This window comes from Phodopus roborovskii, unplaced genomic scaffold, assembly GCF_943737965.1.
Source record: "Phodopus roborovskii unplaced genomic scaffold, PHOROB, whole genome shotgun sequence".
Classification (NCBI taxonomy): domain Eukaryota; kingdom Metazoa; phylum Chordata; class Mammalia; order Rodentia; family Cricetidae; genus Phodopus; species Phodopus roborovskii.
In genome coordinates this window covers 46,316,773-46,340,878 of record NW_026126511.1, presented here as the reverse complement: position 1 = coordinate 46,340,878, position 24,106 = coordinate 46,316,773, and the positions used below count along the sequence as shown (strand labels likewise).

General features: G+C 43.6%; 1 protein-coding gene across 2 annotated transcripts; it reads right to left on the bottom strand.

The window, feature by feature from the left end:
* Nucleotides 1-1,330: 1,330 nt before the first annotated feature.
* On the bottom strand, nucleotides 1,331-23,966 carry Bnip3l (BCL2 interacting protein 3 like). Of its 2 annotated transcripts, none has more exons than XM_051195467.1 (6): nucleotides 23,775-23,966; nucleotides 15,144-15,327; nucleotides 9,533-9,605; nucleotides 5,472-5,575; nucleotides 5,225-5,374; nucleotides 1,331-3,932 (listed from the first exon to the last, which is right to left on the bottom strand). In XM_051195467.1, the coding sequence occupies exons 1-6, from the start codon at nucleotides 23,869-23,871 to the stop codon at nucleotides 3,884-3,886; spliced, it is 657 nt and encodes a 218-aa protein (XP_051051424.1). In that variant the 5' UTR covers nucleotides 23,872-23,966; the 3' UTR covers nucleotides 1,331-3,883. The 2 variants fall into 2 exon arrangements, with proteins under 2 accessions (XP_051051424.1, XP_051051425.1); XM_051195468.1 differs by lacking the exon at nucleotides 23,775-23,966 and adding an exon at nucleotides 16,048-16,122.
* Nucleotides 23,967-24,106: the final 140 nt, after the last annotated feature.

Sequence of the window (24,106 nt, the reverse complement as noted above, 5' to 3'; positions counted from 1 at the left end):
GAGGGGAAAAACCCCAAGAGTATGGTTGGGTCTGCTCAGGCAAAAAGCGGCAGAAGACAGGGCTTATATAGGGTTTTGTGGGGAGGGGTGCTTTCCAGGATGGCCTGCAATTGGAGGGATTACATGGCCTCATCTTGGGGCAAGTTCAGAGATTAGTGTTATTTTTCTTCTTTAGGGCAAGGTCTGGTCACTTTCCCATCTCAGGGGCCGGGGTGGGGAAATGGGGTTAGGAATGGCCATTAGGTAAGTCTGCTCACTTGCCTCAAGGGTCAGGCCTGGTAACCAGAGTGGTCTAGGGAAAAACCCTGGAAGCCAGAGGTCTCCAGGGGCAAGGCTTACAACAGGAATTTCTGAGCACACTGGCAGGGAAAGCTGTCCTGCCAGAGTTATCGTGAATGGCAACAGATACTGCCATGGGGTCCCAAAGCCACCAGGGCTGCTGGTGTGTCCTTTGTAGAACATGCATTACTAGAGTCACATTTTGTTGAGTGTGAGTCTCCTAAACATGGATTCTCCAGGACAGCTTTGGGAAAACTGACTACACTTGCTCTTGAGAGGCTGATGCAGGCAAACTGCTTCTGCTCTCAGCTGGCATCTCAACCCTGATTGATGTGATAGGACTGACAGTCTGAATACAAAATGTCCCCCAGGCTCAGGGGTGTGAGTGCTCGGTGCCCAGCTGGCAGCATTGTTCTAAGTGGAGAGGCTTAAGCTGAGAAAGTGGATCAATGCAGACTACTTTCGAAGCGTGGTTCCCAGTCCCTTTCTGCCTGCCATGAAGTGAGAACCTCCTCTACCACCCTGGCCTAGTTCCTTCAGCTGTGAGGCCACCCATCACTGTTACTAACAGCTGCTACAATGCTCAGGAGGGGAGTAGGTTTCTCTTGGAAGATAGTGCATGTAACTCACAGGGATGCTGACCAACACAAAGTCTGATTCTCTACCCTGCATCATATACTGAATTGTGCGCAACTCCACTACTTTTCAGGTTAAAAATTTAATCAGTCTCATGCTTATGTGGAGGTGAGGGAGTGCTGTGGGTTGAATCCAGGACTTTACAGGACCGGCAAGCACTCCCAGAGAGCTATGTCTCTGGTTCCACAGTCCATGTTTAATGTGGGGTCAGCTCCAATCATATTACAAAACCCAAGTGATCACCCACTACCATCTGTCTTGTTACCCCTTGAATACAAAATTCCCAGCAAGAAGGCTTGGACAACACTACTCCTTGAACAATCAGGTATTGTGGTTCTAGTGAGTTCTCCATGGGAATTTCATATAGAAATAGAAAGGCAACAAGAGTGATGTCAAAATAACATAACAAGAGGCCGGTTTTGTGAGAGCTTTAATGGCACAAAATGTTTATAGCTAGAGTTACACGTGTTCTGTAAACTGTAAGGAATGACGCAAGTGCTGACAAGACAGACAAAGGATGCATATCACTCTGGCTCAGTTAATGCCAGGAGTTCCAACAACCGGTTCACTGTGAGATTCCTCTCGGGCCGAGGCTCCATTTTGCTCTTTGCTGTAGTCGAGTGACTGTTATGCTGTTCTCTGTGCTGCTTTCCTCTTACAAACATCTGAGCCAGTTTTCATCAAGCTTACAATGAAGCCTGCCTTTCATTCCAAATTGTAAACAGGAATAAAGCTTTTTAAACATTATCTTAAATTTCAACTCTTGGTTGAATTCTACTTTGCAATAGGGCAACCTGTTTGCACTCAACAAGAATCTGTGTAGGAGCATAAACATCCTGTATGCCAGGGCTGCAAATCCACACTGCACAAGCTCACTGACAGACAGCTGTACTGTGACTGTGTTCCATGATATTACTGATACTTTCAAAAAATGGCAAAACTAAATTTAGGTTTTAATGTTGAAACAAAATCATAATTGTCCCCACAGTTCAATGGCACTGCTGATAAACTGCTACTGAATTTATAAAGAAGGTGACATCTGCCCGTGAGGTCCCTGAATGAGCGATCTCTGTGATCGCTCACACAGCAGCACTGTGAACTGTGCTGCAGTTTAGCCTCAGCAGCCTTGCCAATTTGATTCAGGCTTTTCAAAAATAAACAAATAGGCCACCAGATTTACTTTCTTCCTAAAGAAATTCAAATATATAAACACTTGAAATAAATAGGCGAGAAGGCTAATCAAGCGTCACCAGGTTTAAAAGCAAGACAAGAAAAGGGCAAAAGACACCCACAATCATTTAGACATTAAATGCCAGAAAGAAATTAACTCACAAAAAGTACTTTGGATATATTATCTTTCTTAAAGATAATGTTCTTGAAAAATGATAGAAATAAATGTCTTCCTATCTGTGTTACTTTGAATTTCCATACAACACACCAATTTTATAACCCTTTATGTGACAGAGGAGTTAAGTTTCTACATGCTAGCAAACCTAGTTGCCATATTTATTCAAGTCAACCTGGTGCACCTTGTAGAGTGCTAGCTTTGAAATTCACAATGGTTCTGCAACTACAGCACAGTCTATCATAAACAGTAATTAATTATATATAAAACATAGAATCCTTCAGAATCCTGCTATGTTCTGAAATCCAACAAAGTCTATTTGAGATAGTCTGCAATCCTGATGTTGGCTAACAATTTGGTCCTAAAGCTTCACATTTTACAAACAGACAAAAGAAAGTCTGCCATTCCGAGAATTTTCTGAGTATTGTGGAACATCAGGAGTTTGACAGGACTGGAAAGACAACTAACTACGTGAGAAAGTCGCCAGGGCCTGGGAGATCCTAGGGACACACTGGGAAGACCGAAGCGAAGTAAGGGGCCAGAGAATGAATGGCATCTTTCCAGAACTTTGTCAACTGCTCCCACAACCCAGGTCTGTTTGCTGCAGTTACACAGGTGCTTGGAATAACTCTGAAGTTATTCTTTAGAGTGTAAAGGCTTCAGGTGCAAGTAAAGCTTCCTAAAACAAGAAGCCTCTATTTAACACCATGAATCAGACTCGTTCCAAGTCTCTTCTTAGAAAACAAAAAAGAAAGAAACTAGAAAAACAAGTAAAGAAAGTCATGAGAAATTCACATGCAAGTTACACATGAAAATACCAAACGCACAAAAATCTCAAAAGCAATTTCATGTATATCTAGGCCTGAGGCATTCCTTAGAAATAAAGATTCTCTATCATAGAAAAGATAGCAATGCAACATACTATTGTTAAAATCTGCCAGTATGTTATATTCTTCTATTTCCTATCTGTCACTCATACAGGCTGCCTCCTAGAAATTGAAGGCGGAACAGGAGGCTTAGGAAAAGAGCGGCTCCAAAGCTGGTTTAAAGTAATTTTTATTGCCCAGGATATTTTTTTTTAACGTGTCTTGCTTTTGTTTTTTTGGTTTTTTTGTTTGTTTGTTTTCTTTTGTTTTTAATAACTATAAATTCAAGCTTAGGTAAGCTTGGTTTTGTCCTGGAAAACAAAACAAAAACTAAACAAAGCTTTTATAGTACTGTTTGCAAACCTGACCTCATTTAGAAAGAGATGTAGTTGCATGGCTAGAACACAGCTTCTAGCATGATGATGCAGGTGTGACTCCGGTGGTACTATGAGGAGACCATGGCATTGTTGACAAGATTATAATCTGCTGGTGGCATTGCTGAAAAAAGCCCTTGCAAATTTCTAAACGACAGGAAACTCTGTTAAGAATCTCTAAAGTGTCTTACAGGCCAAAAAGGGGACAAAGTTAGTAAACTGCCTCAACAGAGTTTGAGTAAAATACTGGATTTGAGAGTTACTGGAATTGGGTATGTAAAAATAGGGTTGTGGTTGGGAATCATGCTTACAATAGGTCTCAAATTCAAACTACAACACACCACTTCACAGGCCACGCGTATTTCCAGGGCTTTTCGTTTCCCTCAGTAGGTGCTGGCAGAAGGTGTGCTCAGTCGTTTTCCAATATAAATGCTGAAAGGAAGCAGAGTGTATCATGTTCCATCTATTTCCACAATTACACCAGCCTGGTCCATAGGGTGATCTCTACTGACAAGTTGGTAAACATCTCTAAGTCTCAGCTTACACTCCCCAGACTCCCTGAGCCACACTCATCTTCTTCCTTGTATCTGCTAAACGAGCTTGCTCCCACTGAGCTACAGCCCACTAACTAGCTCAGGCCAGATGGTTTTATAGGGTTCTGTTTACTCAGTGAGTCAGGACTGAAAAAAATCACTAGGTCAAGCTAGGAAAGAGACCCCATCAAATCCCAAAACAGAGTCTTCCCCAGTCCCCAAGTGTTTGTTTGGATAAAATGTTCTATTGTTATTTCACATATAGAGAGACTTTGTAACACCAAGCAAGAAAATGATCCCTTCCACAACAAAAGCAAAGAGTACCAAGGAAAACAAGAAGCACACTCTTCAAGGCAATAATAATAGCAATTTTAATCCCCTTAAAAATATTCATCTGTAGCAAGAGCTAAACTTAATTAAAGCAATTAAAAATAGCTTAAAGATACATGAAAGCAATAAATACTGCAAGGCCCCCAAACCAAGCTTTTTAAGGTAAATGAACTAAACAGCTGGCAAATATCGATAGCCCTCTCAAGCTCCATGATGTTCCCACCCTGTTTCCTCCACAGATGCCTCCCACTCCACTGTCTGTAAATACTGGTCCTGCCTTTACTAGCAGATCCTTTACATAGGAGACAGTGAAAGATGCACAGGTGACCATGCTCCAAAGCAGGCATGCCCCTCTGCTATGCTGAGCCACTCACAGCAAGATCAGGGATGATCCACTTTCATGCATCAGACACAGAAAACGACTCACTGGGCATGCTCAGAGTGCAGCAGGGAGGTTTTGAAAAAAATTAATTACTCTAATGCTTACAAACTGAAATCTTTCAGAACTGTGTTTTCTTAAATATTCAAATCAAGGGAGAAAAGCCATTAATTTAAAGACATGCCACAAGTTAATGAATTAAGGTAAATATGAGGCTGACTCTCGAATAAATACCACAAAGTTAAAAAGAAAGACAGTACCTATAGCAGCCTACCAGTATATTCAAGAACCATCCTCCACCATCTGGGGGGAAAACCGTTTTGCATTTACTCCTATATTTATACTTAATAACAGAAATTACTCGCAGTTAGCTAAATTTTAGATAACTCAAAAAGACCCCCCCCCTTGGGAAGTTTTACCCAGGGAAGGAACACCTTGATGTCCATTACCATTAAGTAGTACACTGTCATCAGGGTACTTACCCCAGCCCCAAAGCCAACACGTGAGAAAGGAAGAGAGATGGGATGAAGACCTTTAGGAACTCTGCTGAGAAAATGCCCCCTTTCTTCATGGCTCCACTCTTCCTCATGCTTAGAGACACAGCACGTTTAGGGTGTCTGAAATGGAACTCTCTGGGGAAGAAGTTCAGAGGTTTCAGAACATTTCCGGGGACCACACCAACCCCACAGACAAGCACATAAAACGCTCCCGACAAGGCACATGGCTTACTTAGGTGGGATGTTTTCAGGTCTACTGGACCAGTCTGATACCCAGTCTGCACTTTTCTTCAAAGCTTCAACTTCTTTCTCTCCTTCTACAACTTCTTCTTCTGACTAAAACAGCGAGAGGGGAGAAACAAGAGAACAGAAAAGGACCAATTCTTTTAAATACAAAACAAACTAAAAAGTCATCCATTAGTAATTTTTACATAGGAAACAACCTGTTTTCAGAAAAGGCACAAAACTGACCTAAAAGCATCTCAGGAAGAGCAAGTGAGCCTGACAGAGGCTGCACCGAAGGGCAGACTATAACCTGGGAAAAGCCCTCTTTAGGGATGAGATAACACTCAAAAGGACCATGTTTCTTTCTGAAAGAAGATTATTTTTTAAAGAGGAATTACTGAACATTTCTCTAGATTCTGAAACTGTGCTAGTCAAGTATTCTGGGGGTGAGGGAATTATCTATTTTGAAGTGAGTCAGAAGTTAACATCTATTGTAATAAATAAATGAAGAATATTCTTTATTGCTAGTGATAACCTGAGCTTTGAGGCCGGGGGGGGGGGGGGAATTACATTTCCACAAGCTTTTTCTTGTAGCCAGGCTGACCTGAAATTCACTCTGTAGCCCAGGCTGGCCTTTGACCTCAAATGCTGGGATTGATTATAGGTTTGAGCTACTGTGCTTGGCAAACCTCTTTTAACAGAAACGAAGTGAATGAGAAATGCCTAAAAATGACACATTCGTTGAATTTATTAAGTTTTAAATAATGTGAGGCTGTGACTCCAAAGTCAAGTCTCAAAAGTGCTTTACACTCTGATTTAGACTAACAAGTGAAACCACCTGGCCGACTCACAGGACAATTTCCCACAGCTCTAACTCCTAGCGACTCAGCTGTCTGGAAAGGGAGCTTGAGCCTGGCCCTACACATAACACTTTACTACCAAATCCAGGCCTAAGCTCAGGGGATGTTTGAGTCCCTTTGTCAGCATGGCCCTTATCTAGTTCTGCTGAAGTTGGCAAATTCCACGAAACAGCACAATGCAGCATTTAGGATGGAGCTTTTTCCAGCAGGCACTGAGATTACCCAGAATCATGAGCTGGCTCTTCGGAGAAACCCTGAAGTCATCTTAAGCAGAAAAAAGTCAGCAGGCACACGGCAAACACTGAGCAGCCTGTGTGCACACCATTGCTGAGTCTTTGCCCTGCTATAGTCACTCTTTTGATCTCACTCTTGTATTTGTATTTATTATGCGCTGGAAGCTGCTTTTCTCCCACCATGTTCTTTTGGTTTGGTTTCAGCAATGCTGGTGCCTCTGACGTGCTAGCAAGGGCTTTGCCTCAGTACTACATCCCAGCCTTACAGCAGTTTTCCTGCTTACTTCCTCCTTGGGCCTCCCAGGGTTCTAACTGCTTACTGCTTTAGTGTAGGGTTTTTTCCTTTTCCTTCCTTCCTTCCTTTCTCTTTTTAAACAAGTTCATACTTTCTCATTTTCAGAGAACACAAAGTGAGATTTGTGCTCTGGATTTTTCAAGATAATGGGATTTTCTCCAGGGGAATGAAGCAAAGTTACCCCTGGATTCATACAGTTGTTTTAATCCACAGACATATTTCTCATCTAACTTTACTGTTTACTATAGCTTTGCATTTCCTTTATTAATCTTAAACTTGCCAATCCCAGGGTTTGGGGAGAGGGAGGGTGAGACAGCCTCACCAAACACTCCAGACTGGACTCAAACTTACTAAATAGCCTAGGCTGGCCTTCACACATCACAATTCTCAGCCCTAAATTCAGAAACTACAATATGGATCTTAACGCCATGTTTGGTCCATTTAGAGCTTTTGCATCATCTTCCTGTAATTAAAAAAATATGATAAAAGGACACCTCATTTAACCACATAGGACTCTGCTCTTCCCACGACCACCTGAAACAGTCCTGGGAAGTGAGGGGTTGGTCCTTATCTCATACCCATTGAATTCATCATTCTCTGGCCCACCTCCAGTTCTCTTCAGGTCTCTAAACAGGGATATTAAACTGCATGCCTGAATCCATGTACAGATAAACCACAGTCTCATGACTGTAAAGAAGGCAACCTGGTGCTGACCCATCCTAAAAAACACAATGTCTGCATGAGACTGAGCGTACTTCTTGCTACACAATGGAGCCTCATAGGTACCAACATCCTTTCAGTAAGAGGAACACTCTGCCCTGGCTGTGCCTGCTTAGGAATGCCCACACTGGGGTTCTGAGACCTGGGAGGTCATCTGTATGCCCAGTCTCCTGGGACTGACTCCCTTCAGAGGTTGGTTTGAGTGGAAGGTCTGGATCACAGGCTTAGATTTGCTTTCAGTCCTGGCTCTAACACTGACTTGCTTTGTCATCTTAGGTGATAACCACATGAGGACAAAGTGTCTCTCTCCCCACTTCCCCAGTGGAATATCATTACCCCACTGTTGGATTGAGAAACTTAGCACTGAGAACATCATACTGGTAAGCACTGTGTCTCTCCTTCCTTCTCTGGGTAAAGCAGGAACATGACATCACATTTATCCCTCATAAGCACACATCAAAAAAAAGGACAGCCTTAGTTGACTGTTATTAACTTTCTAACAAAAAATTTACCCATTTATGAAATAGTACTTTCCTAATTCCTAGTAACTAATTTTCCAATTATTTCTTCAATCTTAAAAATATATATGCTTTATATGAAATATAAAGCATCTCCTAATATATTTCCCTTACTTTAAAATTCTTATTCCACAGACCCAATATTGTCTTTTATAGGCACTACACTACCTCACCAAAACCCATGCTTTCTCGCCCCAGCTGACCAGTCCATCAGCATGGTTATCTATGCTTAAGGTTAATCTCCCTGATACCTGTCAGAATGTCACAATGTCACAAGCTCGCTCTCCCTCCCCCCACCTCAGATTTCTTTCCAATTTTATGATGGCTGCATTCAGCCCTAAAATTGCAGTTAAATTCAGTGGTCACATTAGCCTGACCACACACCTATTTTTCTGAGTCAAGGCTGCACACAGCAGTGTTTCACTGAGCTAGAAATGACCATGGAGGTTAGGGAGAGGACAGGGCTCTGAAAGCAAATGAGCTTGGGAAAGACTCAGCTTCAGCTGGTGTCTTTCTTTGAACCTTGCACACCTTGACATGGCAACTCACGAGGCAAAGACACAGGACTGGCACTTATTTGACGGAGCTTCCCAACTGAGCAATTCTTTTGAGGGCACTTTGCAAATGTCTAAACAAAAGCAATCAGATGGAAGGACATCTATAGCAGAATATGAACGCCCTCCTCTCTTCTGTCCTGGGGATACCCGTTTTGCCATGAACTTTATGTGCTTTTTCCACACACCAGTTACAGCATCCTGCATATGGCCAAACACACACACACACACACACACACACCAGATTAAAACATTTTAGACAATTACCACCAAGCCTCTTTATACAACAAAGTGCATCACAGAGTAAACTGGTGATGAAAGTTTCAACATGTGAGTGGCTGAAGTGAAGTTAAGTAAGTCAGTGTTGCGTGCAGGGATTTTCCCGCTTCAGAAAATAGCAAAATGCAGCAGAGCAGTGAAGTGTGGAGAAGCTATCCAGTCTTCTGGCAGAAAACTAGACCCAAAGCACCAGGCACACATACAGCAGCTCAGGGGACTGTGCTTATGCTGTGAGAGAACACAAGTAAGACATCTGCAGCCCTCACTCAGATATCCACCAGTAACTTTCAAAGAGCTGGGCACAATAGGAAATGTCAAGAAACAGGAATTTCTGTCTTCAGTTTATTGTTTTTATGCTTGCTGTGGCATCAAAGCCAGTCTTAAACAACTGAGACCACGCCCGCAGTCAATGTGACAGAGCCATGAGCTCACAAACGTGCTGTTTTCCCCCTGCACTCTGGGATATGGGCACAAATCTTGTTAGAGAACACTCCAGTGTAAGCTACTAACTCTACAGGCTTCAGAATGCAACCAGGCTTGGAGTCCAGCTCCATATTTCAGCCAACAACTCTTAGGTGTTTTCCAACTCAAAGTAAAACACACACCCACCTGAGAGCTATGGTCTCTGCTGGTGTGCATCTCAACATCAAACATGATCTGTCCATCTTCTTGTGGTGAAGGGCTAGGAGAGAGGAAACTTAGTCCTTAGTTTTTGTTTTTTACATTTATTTTTCTGGCCATGTACGTCTCTGTGTATGGCTGTAAAAAATTTCCTGGTGCACATGTGAAGGTCAGTGAACAACACTGGGAGTTTACTCTCCCCTTCCACCATGTGGGCTCCTGGAGATAAAATTCATGTCATTAGGCATTCAGTAGTTTTAATTCTTGTTTTGTCATATCATAAGACTTATTAAAAAATAGAAAATGAAAATTACAACAAGATAACTTTGAAACAGGGGCAAGTCTATCTAACACCAGATAAACAAATCATATGTTGAGAGTAAGTGGCAAATGTAATGGAGTAATCTCACAGAGAGCCCAGATTTTGTCAGTCAATGCCTTCATAGTGACAAGCCACAATATATGGCCTGAAGCTGTAGACGAACCAATGATGGTGAAATGATCTTCAAAATCCAAACCACCTGAGTTCTTTTGTAACAAGTCCCCAGACCTTAGCACAACTGACGTCATGCTGAAGGCACCATTCTGACTTTAAAATCCAGTACATAGACCCCCAACTCCTGCCAGAACAGGAGTAAAGACCCAATATACCAAAAAACTAATCTGTAATTCCAGGATCCAAGAAAAGTCCCTAAATGTGCTAACCTTGCTTTTAGGCTCCTGTAGTTTCATTTCTTACTAACTGAAGTGTGCCAACCAACCAGAATATGGGTTTCATGCATAAAAGACAAATGGTGACGTTCTGGGCTACATGATTTAAACAGCTCCCCATGCAGCCACTGGCTGTCATTACAAATTTTCTATTCGGCTTTAAGAGTGTCTATGTGTATATGGCCAGGAGTTGGTGGTGCATGCCTTTAATTCCAGCACTCAGGGGGCAAAGGCCAGCCTGGTTTACAGAGCTAGTTCTAGGAAAGGTTCCAAAACAATACAGAGAAACCCTGTCTCAAAAAAACAAAAACAAACAAAAAAAGAGTGTCTATGTGTGTTCTCTGATGGAATTACCTCATAACACTTTCTCTCAACATTGTCGTGCATACATACACAACTCCTCGACATTTCTTAGTCTCTTTAGAGCAGCATTTCTCAACCTGTGGGGTGCCACCACTTTCACAAGGGTTGCATTAGCAAATATCCTGCATATCAAATATTTATGTTACAATCTATAACAGTAGCAAAATTACAGTTATGAAGTAGCAATGAAAATAACTGTTTGGGGGGGGGGGTCACAACATGAGGAAATGTGTTAAAGGGTCACAGCATTAGGAAGGTTGAAAACCAACCACTGCTTTAGAGAATTCTGTCAACTATGCCATGCTTTTATGGTCCTGTCAGGATCTGTCCTTTTCATTGCCACTGTCGTGTGAGTATACACTATAGCTTTTAAAGGCTATACAATACATGTGTTGGCTAGTTTCATGTCAACTTGACATAGCTAGAGTCATTTTGGAAGAGTGAATCTCAAGTCAGAAAATGCCCTCATCAGACTAGTAAATTTTCTTGATTAATGATCAGTGTGGGAGGGCCCAGCTCACTATGAGTGGTGCTACCCCTGGGCTGCTGGTCCTGGATGCTATAAGAAAGCACGCTAAACAAGCCTAGAGGAGCAAGCCAGTAGCAGCAGCACCTCCTGGCCTCTGCTTCAGTCCATGCCTTGAGTTCTTGCCCTGACTTCCCTAGATGGTTGACTATAACCTATAAGATGAAACAAACATGTTCTTCAAATTGCTCTCAGTCATGGTGTTCATCACATCACAGAAAACTTAATGTGATATCACCACAGACTGAATACAAAAGTAGATGAGACTACAGATGTCTTGTTGAGCCAGATATTAAAGAAGTCTGCAAAATTGTAAAATAATTGCTATTATTCATAATATTTTTGGTGATGGAGCTGGGTATGGTGACACACACCTTTAATCCCAGCATCTGGGAGACAGAGGCAGGTGGATCTCTGTGTTTGAGGCCAGCCTGGTCTATATCAATGTTCCAGGATAACCAATGTTACAAAGATCCCCACCATCTCAAACAAACAAAAAAATTTAAAACAAATCAAAATTCTGTTACAAGAAACAGTTACATTTCATCATGAAGCATTATGTCTGGGTCACTGAGATGGCTCTATGGGTAAAGGTGCTTACCTGGCAATCTAACTTGATTCTTAGAACCTATGTAAAGGTATAGGGAGAGAACCAAATTCAAGAAGTTGCCCCCTGACCTACACACAACACACTGTGGCACATGTGCACAAAAAAGCCCATGCATACAACCAATTAGTTTTTTGTTTTTGTTTTTTCAAAAAGAGTCTTAAATGGGAATAGAAAACGGTTCACATCAAACAAGTGTTATATATTTAAATTAAGGAAACTTTTATCTTGAACAATCATGTCAGGCATCAGAATCTGTAGCACAGAAAGCACACAGGACAAGGAATTTTCCTGTCTTTGTGCTGGTAATACTATGGGATCAAGTATGGCCTCATATACTTATGATCAGGCCTGACAGTCAATATGAGAGGTCAATAAGCCCCCCAAAGGGCTGCTTTCCAGCTGCATCCTGTGCTGCTGATAGCAACCTTGTTAGAGAAATGCTCCCTTCTTCACCAGTAAGTTGTTCACACCTGACGATTTAGAACACCACCAAGCTTGGAGTCCAGCTCCTCACAGGCTCAACTGGGGAGCCTATTAAACCACTGCAATGTGCTTGTCCTGCACTGATTGCCAAAGGAGGAGCTCTAGGAACAGGTCCACACTGGGCTTTTTAAAACTGCCTAGGATGGCAGGGTAGAACACAAGGCAAGGCATGCTGGGACACCTTCTAACCACCACTGCAGTTTCTGTCCTAGGACTCAAAAGATTCACCTGCCCCTGTCTCTGGAGTGCTAGGATTAAAGATGTGTACCACCACACCTGGCATGGGATAACTTTCAGACAAAACATTTGCAAAACAGGCTAGCCCTGGTATAGGCCTGAAATCCAGCCATTCTCCACTCTGGGGCAGGGGATTTTCAAGTTCAAGGCTTGACCAGGCACAGAACCAGTTTAAAGCCAGTCTGTGCATCTCAGCAGGGCAGTTCCAAAACTAGACAGTCACAGAGGGCTAGGCATGCAGCTCAGTAGAGCAGCTCTTGCCCAGCATGCTAGAGGCACTGAGTTTGGTCCTCAGCACCAAGATGAGAAAGTGGAGGAAAGGGAAGCCAGAAAGGAAAGGGAAGAGGAGAAAACATACATCAGTTGAGGTTAATATCCAACAATCCTAAGAACCCTCCACCTACAAGAAACACTTCCTGATAACTTTAAATACAAGTCAAATGACATAAATCTTGAAGGCACCTTTTCTGTTGCAGTGTAGTGCTATGCATGCTTGGTATACGTACGTGTGTGTGTGTGTGTGTGTGTGTGTGTGTGTGTGTGTGTGTGTGTGTGTGTGTGTGTAGGTATAAGTACATACCCTGTGGAAGCTAAAAGTGATTCTCATTCCTTTTCTCTATTGTTCCCCATCTTATTTTGTGAGGTAGTGTCTCTAACTGGACCTGGAATCTATTGTCTCAATGAGACTAACTGGTCAGGGAGCCCTTTGTCATTCCTTTTCACATTCAGGAAGCTGAATTAAGCTGACCCTAGGAAAATGAATTCATAGTCCATCACACACATCACTGCCATCATTAGCTAAACAGGATGCCCAACAAGCAAGAGACTTCTTTGCACCCTGAGAACAACAGGCTCATGGGCACATGATACCAATGATCAGGCTTATATATACACATGTTCAAAAATAAGCTACAGAGGACAGGAAATGTCAGAAGCCCAAACAGAAAGCTCTAGAAATCCTTCAGCAAGTTCCTGGATATAAAACTTTATTGTGGCCTGGCATGGTGGCACACAGTTTAGTCCCAGCACTCAGGAAACAGAGACAAGCAGATCTCTTTGAGTTCAAGGCAGCTTGCTATACATAGAGTTCTAGGACAGACAGGGCTACATAGAAACCTTGTTTCAAAAGCAAACAAACAAAATCACTGAAAGCCATACTAGTGCTGCAGCCTCTAGAATCGATGGCAACTGTTCAGAAAGAACCATGTGCTCATTTCTGCTTGTGACAGGAAGCATAGCAACAAGGCAGAGATAACACCAAGTGGCAGGGTGCTCTCTATGCCAAACAGCCAACGAACCTGTCCTCTAGCTGCCTTGGAGACAGAACTGGGTCATAAGGCATGCAGGAGGGTCATGTTTGGTTTAACTTCTTTCTCTTTTTCTCAAATATTAACCATGTGCTATAGACAAATTTCCTCCTCCCGCTGCTTTCATTTTTAAATGCCCCTCATCTTTTTACTGTGCACATGCATCTCCAACGTGTGAATCATTAGCTAGCTGCACATGAACCAGATCATCGCAGCATCAAGTACCATATGAGGCAAACACCCTGCAGGGAACTTCTCATCACCTTTGGAGATGGGCTGTCACTATGTGTTTTTATGTGGCCATCCTCCTGCTCAGCCTCTTATAGGTATGTCTTATCTATATACAGCTTACAACTCTTAATGTTATTTAATATCTAGTCTCTTAGGAAGGGAAGGGAAAAAAATAGGCTCAGATGAAAATTAGTTAACCATGGGTTTTCCTTTCCCTCCTACATCTTTCTGTATATTCACTCCTCACCAAAACAATCCGTAAGGACTGGAATCAGCTTTCCAGAGGCAAAGAGCCAAGCAGTGAGATGTAACATTTCCTCCAAAAGAATGCATGGCCTTCACCACACTGCTTACTGAGAGCCACACAGACATTGCTGGGACTTCAATCAACTTTCAGGTCCAGTGAGCAGAGCATTTACTGAGTGCCTCATGTGTGCCAGCCTGTTACAAAAAGGTCACATGGTCCCTGCCTCTGGCAGCCTAGAATGGGAGACAGAGTTACTGTGACTCAACGTGGGCCCCCAAACAAAGGAAAATGGGGAACAAATTAACTCAACAAGTTTACATTATTTTCATTTTAAAATGGCACTTATTTTGTGTGTGTAGACAGCTGTATGTGTGTGGATGTACATATGGAGGCCAGAGGACAACTTGAGGAAATCAGTTCTCTCCTTCCACCAAGTGGGACCCAGGATGCAATGTAGGTCAGCCAAGCTCAGCAGCAAGTTCCTCCATCAGCTTAACCATCTTACCAGACTGCTACTCAATTTGAAACTGATAAACATCTGAAAATAATTAAATCTGAGAATAAAAATGACAGGGGCAACAGTGAACACTCAGGTGCCTATCCATTAGCTATTCAGTTTTTAATTTTTCCTGAAACAATTTCACCATAAGCACTGACTGGCTTGGAACTCGAGATGTAGACCATACTGGTCTCAAACTCACAGGCTGCCTCTGCCTTCCAAGTGCTGAGATTAAAGGCACGCACTACCATTCCTAGCCTAGCTGTCTAGTTTAAACACGTATGCTACAATAAATGTGGAGGCCCATTCGCTTAATGACTATTTAAGCAAATGAGCCATCTCCTCATGAGAATTACCCCCATAACCACCCAGGGCCTTCACATACCTGTCACAGTGAGAACTGCCTCTTGAGCTGCTCTGTCCTGACTCATGCTGTGCATCTAGAAGGATCTTCTCCATGTCTCCATTGTGGATTGAGGATGAGGAAGGGACGTGCTCCAGACCCCCGTTCTTCCCGTTGCCATTATCATTGCCATTGCTGCTGTTCATGGGTAGCTCCACCCAGGAACCTGTTGGACGGGTCAGATAACAAGTCATAACCACAGTGGGGCTAAAATCCCTCCTGTGCACACAGATGTTCATATGCTGAGTTCAGATAAGAATTCTGACTCTACTCAAACTGAAGCCAAAGTATTCAAGGAAAAAAAAAAAAAAGTAAACACACAGAGAATCAGAATCTGTGTTGTTCTGTCCCAGAGGAACTCACGAATTAAATCCACCCGGAAAGCAGAAATCTAAAAACTAAAGACATGCTTGCCAGCCACTTTTCTTTCTGATTAAGGCTAAATTTATGTTCAAACAATGCTTTTGTGAAAACTCCGGCTGTTTTTCAAAATGATAATGCCTCTTCCTTTCCTAGCCAGGCTGTTACCTTCAACATTCCAGTTACACACAAACACACTTGCCATGGGTGCCATAGGATCTGCACCAAATTAAATCAACATATAACTTAGCAACATCCAGTTCGTCTTCACAGATCACAGCTGTCTCCTAATGAACACACACTGAAAAGCTCCTGGAGTAGAAACCTGAGTGTAATTACAAAGCTCTCAATCTGTTCCCAAACCCAGAACATGCACTAAATGCAGCTGGTCCTTAATAAACCAAATGGAATTAGAAACCAGAAGTGGGGTGGGGTGGGGTGGGGTGAGGAGCATGGCCCCAGTCCGTCCATGTCTCCCTTCTGTACTGCCACACTTTCAAGTCTTTCTCTTCCACACTGAACGTACCTTATCAGGTTGTTCCTTCCCCCTCTTCTCTCCCTTTCTAGAGTTTTCATTAAGTCCTGAGTGTGTGGAGGAGGAAGAAACTACTGCAGATGGGTTACAGGCAGAGCCGTTTGGGATAAATATAGTTGAAGGGGGTGGGACCATAGGAAAAGGGGATGGGCCTTTGTAATCTACATGTTCTTGAAAATTCTTATTGGCCCAATAGGCAGAATGATTAAGGTGCTTAAACCTTAATAGGAATCAGTAACAGTGGACAATTAATCATCTTCACAAAAAAGACATGCTGTACATTCCCTGCTGCACAGTCCTTCGATTTAGGAAATGGTATCAACACCAAGTACAGTGCTCACACCTGCACTCAGGAGTCTGAAGCAGGATGACTGATGATCAAGTATGAGTCTGAGCCTGGCTTGGGCTACAGAGTTAAAGCCCTATCCCTTAAGGAAATGGAAAAACAAAATCCCCCTGACTACCTAAACAAAACCCTACAAGCTACAAAGTGTAACCAAGCAGTCAGCAGGGCCACATCTCTAAATCCTTAGCGGATTCAGTCCAAAGCACCAAAGAACACCCGCAAACCCTAAAATATGCACTCCAAATGATGCAATGACACCAGATTCAGCAGGAGGGTGAGCTCATATTAGGGAGAAGCTCATCTGCATAGGAATGGGATTCCAGCACTCAACCCCTTCTGTCCTCCATCTCACCAGTCAACAGAGCTGGTGACATAGGGGACCTACTTCCCAGAACTGCCAGAACTAACCAGCAACCATAAACGACCAGCAAACAGCAGACCTGTCCTCTCCATCAAAGGTGGCCCACCTCCCCAGCAGTCCTGAAATTACCAATTAATTCCAAACAACAAAGGCACACAACAAAACCTAGCCCCATTCTACACCTACATGAAGATGGGCATGGATGAGAACACAGGAGGAGCAAATAAAGCCAGTATCATTAAGAGAGATCTAGTTTAATTAAATATTCAGAGTGGCCGTAGAGTAGAAAGGAATATGTCAGAGCACATCTAAATTTAGAGCTCTGTAAAATATTCTAGAGGGACAAAGAGAATAAACAATCTTTCCGCCATCCCCACTACTTCTAGGGTTTTTAAACGTCTGTTAAAACCATTGACATTGGTTCTTATAGACAAGCCCAGTATGCAAAATAAACAAAACCAAACAAAGCTCAGGGCTGCTCTGACAGGAGCACTAAGGACCCAGGCCTCCAGACAGGTCCCTGAGACAATCAACATGTGCTTAGAGAATCTAGGTACCCACAGAACCTGGGTTTCTGCTCTCCACTTTATTCAAGGACATCCAAGCCACCACACCCACTCTATTTTCTCCATTAAACATTAGGAACTTAAGAAGACATACCTAAGAAAAGCTTAAAAGTGACCCCTGCTGTGCCCTCAACAGCCTGGAGCACACTGCTCCCATCCCCACCATAAGGCAGAATGTCTTCAAGTGGCATATACCAGCACCACAGTTAACAACACAGACTGGAGCCATTCCCCATGCTAATGCTTACAGCTTATACCCAGGCAGGTACCTTAACCTCGGTGTCTCAGTTTCCTTATCTGTAAACAGGGACAACAGCTGTATCTATTTCAGAAGTATTAGGATGGCATAAATTAAACACACAGAAAATTACAGAGAATTGCCATAAACTGATCAGTCACTATGGTAAGTATATTCTACATGTCTTCAAAAATCACTGGATTGTAAAAGTATGTTCCTTGAACACAGAAATGTTAGTGCATAAAACTAAGAATCAGGGCTGGAGAGATGGCTCGGTAGTTAAAAGCATTGGTTGCTCTTGCAGAGGACTTGAGTTCAATTCCTAGCACTCACATGAGGCTCACAGGCATCTATAATTCCAGTTCCAAGATTCCCTACCTCCTTTCTGGGATCCCTGGGCACCAGGCACATGCAAGCAAAACACTCACACATAATTTATTAATCTTAAAAACAAAATCCTAATCATTCTTCTCTCCTCCCATTTCTAGTACTTTTCTTGTTTCTGTGCTACTGGGGACTGAGCACAGGTGCAACAGGCCTATTAAATAGGTGCTTTACTTCTGTGTATGACCAGAGCTTTGATTCTGATTTTCTGGGGATAGTCTCATGTAGCACAGGTATATATCAGAATCCAACACTTTCTGTGCTGGGATTATAGGAATGCACACCACTACACCTGGCTCCCATTCCTACTTCCAGAGGAAATCACCTTAAATGGTTTCCCATGGAAATTTCTGCAAGTTTATTCTTTTTCTTATAAAATCTTTTTGGAGCTGGAAAGACCGCTCAGCAGTTAAGAGCACTGGCTGCTCTTCCAGAGGATCTGGGTTCAATTCCTAGCACCCATATGACAGCTCATAGCTGTTTGCAACACCCTCACATAGACATACATGCAGGCAGACTACAAACGTACACAAAATAAAAATTTCTTCGTATACTCTGGATTTCCTAGAACTCACTCTTGTAGACCAGGCTGATCTCAAAAGAAAAAAAAATTTTTTGTTTTTCAAGACAGGATTTCTCTGTGTAACTGTACTGGCTGGGATTAAATGAGTGTGCCACTATTGCCTGACTGAAAAATGTTTTTGTTTATTGGTTTTTTTTAAATAAACAAATGGAATTGTACTGCACAATTTAAGTCCTTTAAGTCATGGTCTCAACCTGTAGGTCATGACCCCATTGGGGTCACTTATCAGATAACCTGCATATCAGATTTACATTATGATTCATAGCTAGCAAAATTACAGTTATGAAGTAGAAAGGAAGTAATTTTAGGGTGGGGGTCAGCACAACATGAGAAACTACGTTAAAGGGTGGTAGCATCAGGAAAGCAACCACAGACCTAAGTACTGTTTCTCAACAAAACTCTGATATGCCTTTTCAATGCTAGTATGTGCATTCTTTTGCATACCCTGACTCTCATTTTTACAATTGCTTTTACAATTTCATGTGTATGGATGTTTGACCTGCATGATGTCTGTGCACTACATAGATGCCCAGTGTCTGTGAAGGCCAAAAGAGAGTGTCAGATCCCCTGGAACTGGATTTAACAGTTATGAGCCACCAGGTGGGTGCTATCGATCAAATCTGAGACCTCTTAAGAGTAGTTGAATGAATACTCTCACTCCAGCTACCTGAAATGTCACTTTTTATAAAGACACAGAACACTTTAACCATTATCAAATGACAATCATTAGCAATTACCCAGAAGACTATATTCCCAATATTTTATTACACTGAGGGCTTCAGTAAACATTCTGAAAGCTTATCTGGCTATGTGTAACAAGAGCCTTTGAAAGTTATCCTTAACTCAGCAACTGTCTTTCAGAGATAATCTAAGTATGTGTACATGTGTATCTGTGTGACTGCATGTGTATATGGAGGTCAGAGGTAATCTTTAGGTAATTCTTCGAGAGCCACCCTTGTTTTCTGAGACAAGTGTGGACCATCGTGCCTGGATTTACAGAGGTTCTGGGGAACTCAAATCCTCATGCTTGCAAGCACTTTAATGATGGAGCTATCTCCCTGACCCCAGAAATATTCTCTATGGAAGCATACAGTGCCATGAGGAAAGCTACATACACCTTCCTTTCAAGGAAACCCGTTACACAGGTGTGGTAGCTCACACCTGTAATCGTGGATGTGGGAGTCTGAGGCAGGAGGGTTGCTACAAACTCAAGGTCATCCTGGGCTGCACAATGAGACCATGCCTTAAAGCAAAGCTAAATAATCTGGAGTTGATAACAGAAATGGAAACTTTTACAACTTTAACTTTATCTTCTAAGACACAAAAAAAGGAACAGGTGGGGAGGCGGGCTTGTTTCTTCTGTTACTGTCTTTCACCACAAGCCTAGGCTGCCCTGGACCTCACTCATTATGCCATCTAGGTTACCTTAAAGCATGATCTTGCCTCAGCCTTCCCAGTGCTAGATTACGTCTTAACAGACAAAAGACACATAGCTTCTCTCTCCACCTAAGTTGTTCACGTACAGTCCCGGGTCCTCTTAATGTGCTAATTGCCAATCCTCACTAAGTACCTCTTATATGGGAAGGAAACAAGGCAAAGATTTCATGTCATCCAAGAAATACATGGAGGAAACCACCCCCCATGTCAGTTTTCTTCCTAACAGGCAAACTTGAAAGGAAGGGACTGTTTACATGTTGGAAGTTGTCCCTTTGTGTTAGTTGGTATAAAGCCATGGTGACTTATTTTCTAGTTGAAGTCTTCTGGAATGGCAGGAGTGGGCTTACAAGTTCTGGCCAGTAACTAATTACAGTACCCCTGCAGCTAGCAGACCCTAAGCTTCCACCAACAATTAAATCCTCTTACATATCATTTCTTTCTTTCTCCCAACTTTTCTTGACTTCCCATCCTCAGAGCCTTTCTGTCTGCTTGTTTCAGGTACTAGATACTGGGACCCCAGACAACCCTGCAATAGTCCCTGGCACTCTTCTGCACAGTGGGCACAACACACTGGTGACTGTCAAGGCACTGGCATCTCATGTGGCATAGTCTAAACCTCTTACCAGGGGGACAGCAAGGGCACTGCCTGTGAATAGTTGTCAAAAGGAGGTCTGTCTGTAACTCCAATTACACAAGAGTTGTGACACTCTGATCTTCCTTATGCCAATTCTGCAGTTTCCTATGTGTCTTACTCATCTCTTGAGAAACTTGAGAGTTGTCTTAATTATAAAAGTAACAAATGAAAACATCCTTTTAACTTTAGAAGAAGTTTGTGCATTTGTCCTCCAATTTGTAATAAAACTGAACAGTCCCTCTACATTGGTAAACAACAGAATCAGAGAAAAGTTTCACTGTTTCAAATACATCAATAATTTGGGCTGGAAAGATGGCTCAGCTATTAAAGAGCACACATTACTCTTACAGAGAACCAGAACCAGATTCCTGGCCCCGGGAATCTGCTTGTATTCTAGCTCTCAAGGGTCTAATGCCCTCTTCTGGACTCCATGGGTATATGCACTCATGTGAGAGATAAATAGGTACACAATTTCAAGTAATCTTTCAGAAATTTCTAATTTTGCCATTAAAACACTGCTATGGGGCTGGAGACATGGCTCATCAGTTAAGAGCAGTGTCTGCTCTTCCAGGGGACCTGGGTTAGATTTCCAGCATGACAGAGGCTAACCACCACCTCTAACTCCAGTTCCAGAGGATGCCCTCTTCTGGGCCTGGTGGGCACTGGCAAGAACATGGTGAACATACATACATGCAGGCACACACATACAAGCGTACAAACGCCCCTCTGCCATGATTCTTGAACTGAAGATAAAAATCTCAAGGCAGAGATAATCTGCATTCATTTCAGCTCCTGTTTTCCACAGCTGTGGAACTGTGGCCAGGAAGTACTTGGACTTATCAGGGATTCAGACAGTATTAAATTCCTGAATAAATTGTTTTGCTCAGCACCTTAAAAAAAAAAAAAAAAAGACCACTTGGAAGAATCAATAAGGCTTGTTTTGTTCAACTCTGGCTGTGTGATGAACTTTAGAAAGCAAACAAAGAGGCAAGGCCAGTAGTTAAACCTGGCATCATCTAACAGCTTTTCGGTGACTTCTAAAAGTGCAGCCTAGCCCAAGTCCAATGCTTTCAATCTAGCAGACTTCTCAAAGTAACATCTGGTATCCAGTGTAGGCTGGGGGTTCATCTGCTCCTGTAAGAGCCACTAAAAATGAAGCAGAAGCTGACTGGCCCATGACAGACTTCTCAAAGCTCTGTCAGACTTTGGGATAAACACTCACAAAAAGCTCAACCCTTTTTGGTTCTGTTGTTAATAAAGTGTTAAGGAAAGTGAAAATCCCTTTGTATTTTGTGAAACCACATACTCACACTGACCAGACACCTAAGGTTTTTTTTTTTTTTTTTTTTTTTTTTTTTTGTTACCACAGCCTTCATTGTTCTTTTTGTTTTGTTTTGTTTTCTTACTTTACCTATGGATCCCAGTTCCTTCCCTCTGTCTCCCTCCCTCCCATCCCATCCCACCACCACTCCACAGGGAGGGTGATGCCTTCCCGGAGGGATCAACAAAATCTGTCAAGTCATTCGGAGTAGGGACTAGGCCCTCCCTCCTGCCTCTAAGTTAAGGGAGTACCCCTCCATGGGGAATATGCTCCCAAAGTCCTTTCATGCATCAGGGCAAGACACAAGTATTAAGAAGACACTGAGCACCACTCACTCAGAAGGGACCAGGCAGAAGGCATACATGTAAATAAGCACTCCCACCCCAAGACAAGGCTCCTGAAAGCACCATGGGAACTCAAAACAGAACCACTGCTTCTAGAAAGAACACAACAGGTGTCTCATCTCATCATTACCAAAAATGTATGCTAAGGACAGGTAAAACATTTTACATTCCATGTGATAGGGGTAACATTTAAGTGCAGACTGACTAAATATTTTTTTAAACCAGCATTTAGAGACGTGTCTTATCAAAAGATGGGGCAGGGTCAGAGAATCTTAAAATACCTCAATTCTTTTAACTTACTGGTTTATTTTTTGGTTTTGTTGTGTTCTGAGACAGTCTTACTCTGGGGCCCAGGCTGGCAGCTACGTCGACAGTGCTGGAATGACAGGTATGTGCCACCACAATGGGGTAAGATACCCAAATGGTCTTCTCATCCTGTAAACTCAGCAACAGCTCTTCACCATGCCTGACGAACCCCCTCTTATGAAAGACACCGCCTGACCTTTAAGCATCCAAATGGCTTTTAAAGAACTTGGCCTCACCATATGCCAACTACCCCCACTGCCTCTTTCATAAGACACAAAGTACATACAGAAAGGTTGGGCAAGAAGGTCGGTCGATCTCACAACACAGGGGACACTCTGAGGACAAGATGTCTGTTAGAAGTGCACTCTATTTGACTGCAACTCCATCCTCAACTTTCAACTGCCAGTGCCTGTGTCTGTTGTGTTGTTTACTGTATTTCCTCAAGTCCACTGCCCAGACTGATGATGGGTGTGATCAGAGGGGACGTGCTGGCCACTCAATCAATTCCACACAAGAAACAGCACTTGAAAAGCCCTAGGCACGGTAGCCTACACCTGTCTTCCCAGAACTCGGAAGGTTGAAGGTAGGAGGATCAGTTCAGATCATCACCAGCTACACAGCGAGTTCGAGGCCAGCCTGGGCTACATGAGGCTCTCAAAAAAAAAAAAAAAAAAAAAAAGAAAAGGTACTAAAATAATTTAAGGTTAAAAAAAAAGCTCACTTAAGGAACTTGGGAAATTTTCAGAGAAGAGGGAAAATGGCAGGGGTGGTACAAGCACCCTGCACAAAACTCCACTGACCCCTGGACAGGCGTGTGGTAGCAGGCGAGCCCCGCACACCTGCGCTGCTGCACGTCCACCCGCCACGCCCGGCCGGCCGGCCGCGTCCATCTCCCGGCGTCCCCGCCGCACGTCCCCGGCCCCACTCCGCCCGCGAGTCCCAGCCCGCCACCCCCAGCTGCGCGCGCCGCCCGCTTCCGACGCCCGCCGCGACCCTAAACCTCAGCGCCCAGAGCGCAGGCCGCGAGCCAGCGCCGAGCGCCTGCTCCTGACCGGAACGCGCCGCTGTCAGTCACACGCGCGGCCTCGGTTCCGACCAATGGGCTGCCGTCTGCTCCCGCCCCCTGCACGACGGCGGCGGCGGCCGAACGGCTCCTCCTCCCCCATCCCTCCGCCGAGCCCGGCGGCCCCGCGCTCACTGTTGAGGCCGGCGGGCGGCGGCAGGGGCTGCTCCCCTTCCTCGCAGTTGTTGTTGTTGTTGTGCAGGGGTGGCGGCGGCTCAACTAAGTGAGACATGGTCGGGAGAGTGGGAGCGGCGCGGCCGCAGCACGACAGTATCCGGCTCTCTCGGGCAGCAACACAACAAGTCGAGTCCCCCCGCCCCCTTTTCTGCGGCTGCGCAGTCCCTCCCCGCGTGACATCAGGACCCTCCCAGACCACGTGATGACAACACTGCTGGCAGGGGGCGGGGTCTGAGCGAGGAGGGGGCGTGTCCGGGCCGAGCTGGGGCGGGGCACTTGAGGGCTGGTCT

What these genes read in the sequence shown, in the direction of transcription:
- Bnip3l (XM_051195467.1), bottom strand. Translation starts at nt 23,871, where the DNA reads ATGTCTCACTTAGTTGAGCCGCCGCCACCCCTGCACAACAACAACAAC. An exon ending in GGCAGTTCTCACTGTGACAG is followed by an intron (nt 9,606 to 15,143) that starts GTATGTGAAGGC and finishes CCTCTCTCCTAG; the next exon opens with CCCTTCACCACAAGAAGATG. An exon ending in GTGTTGGCTTTGGGGCTGGG is followed by an intron (nt 3,933 to 5,224) that starts GTAAGTACCCTG and finishes GCTTCCTTTCAG; the next exon opens with CATTTATATTGGAAAACGAC.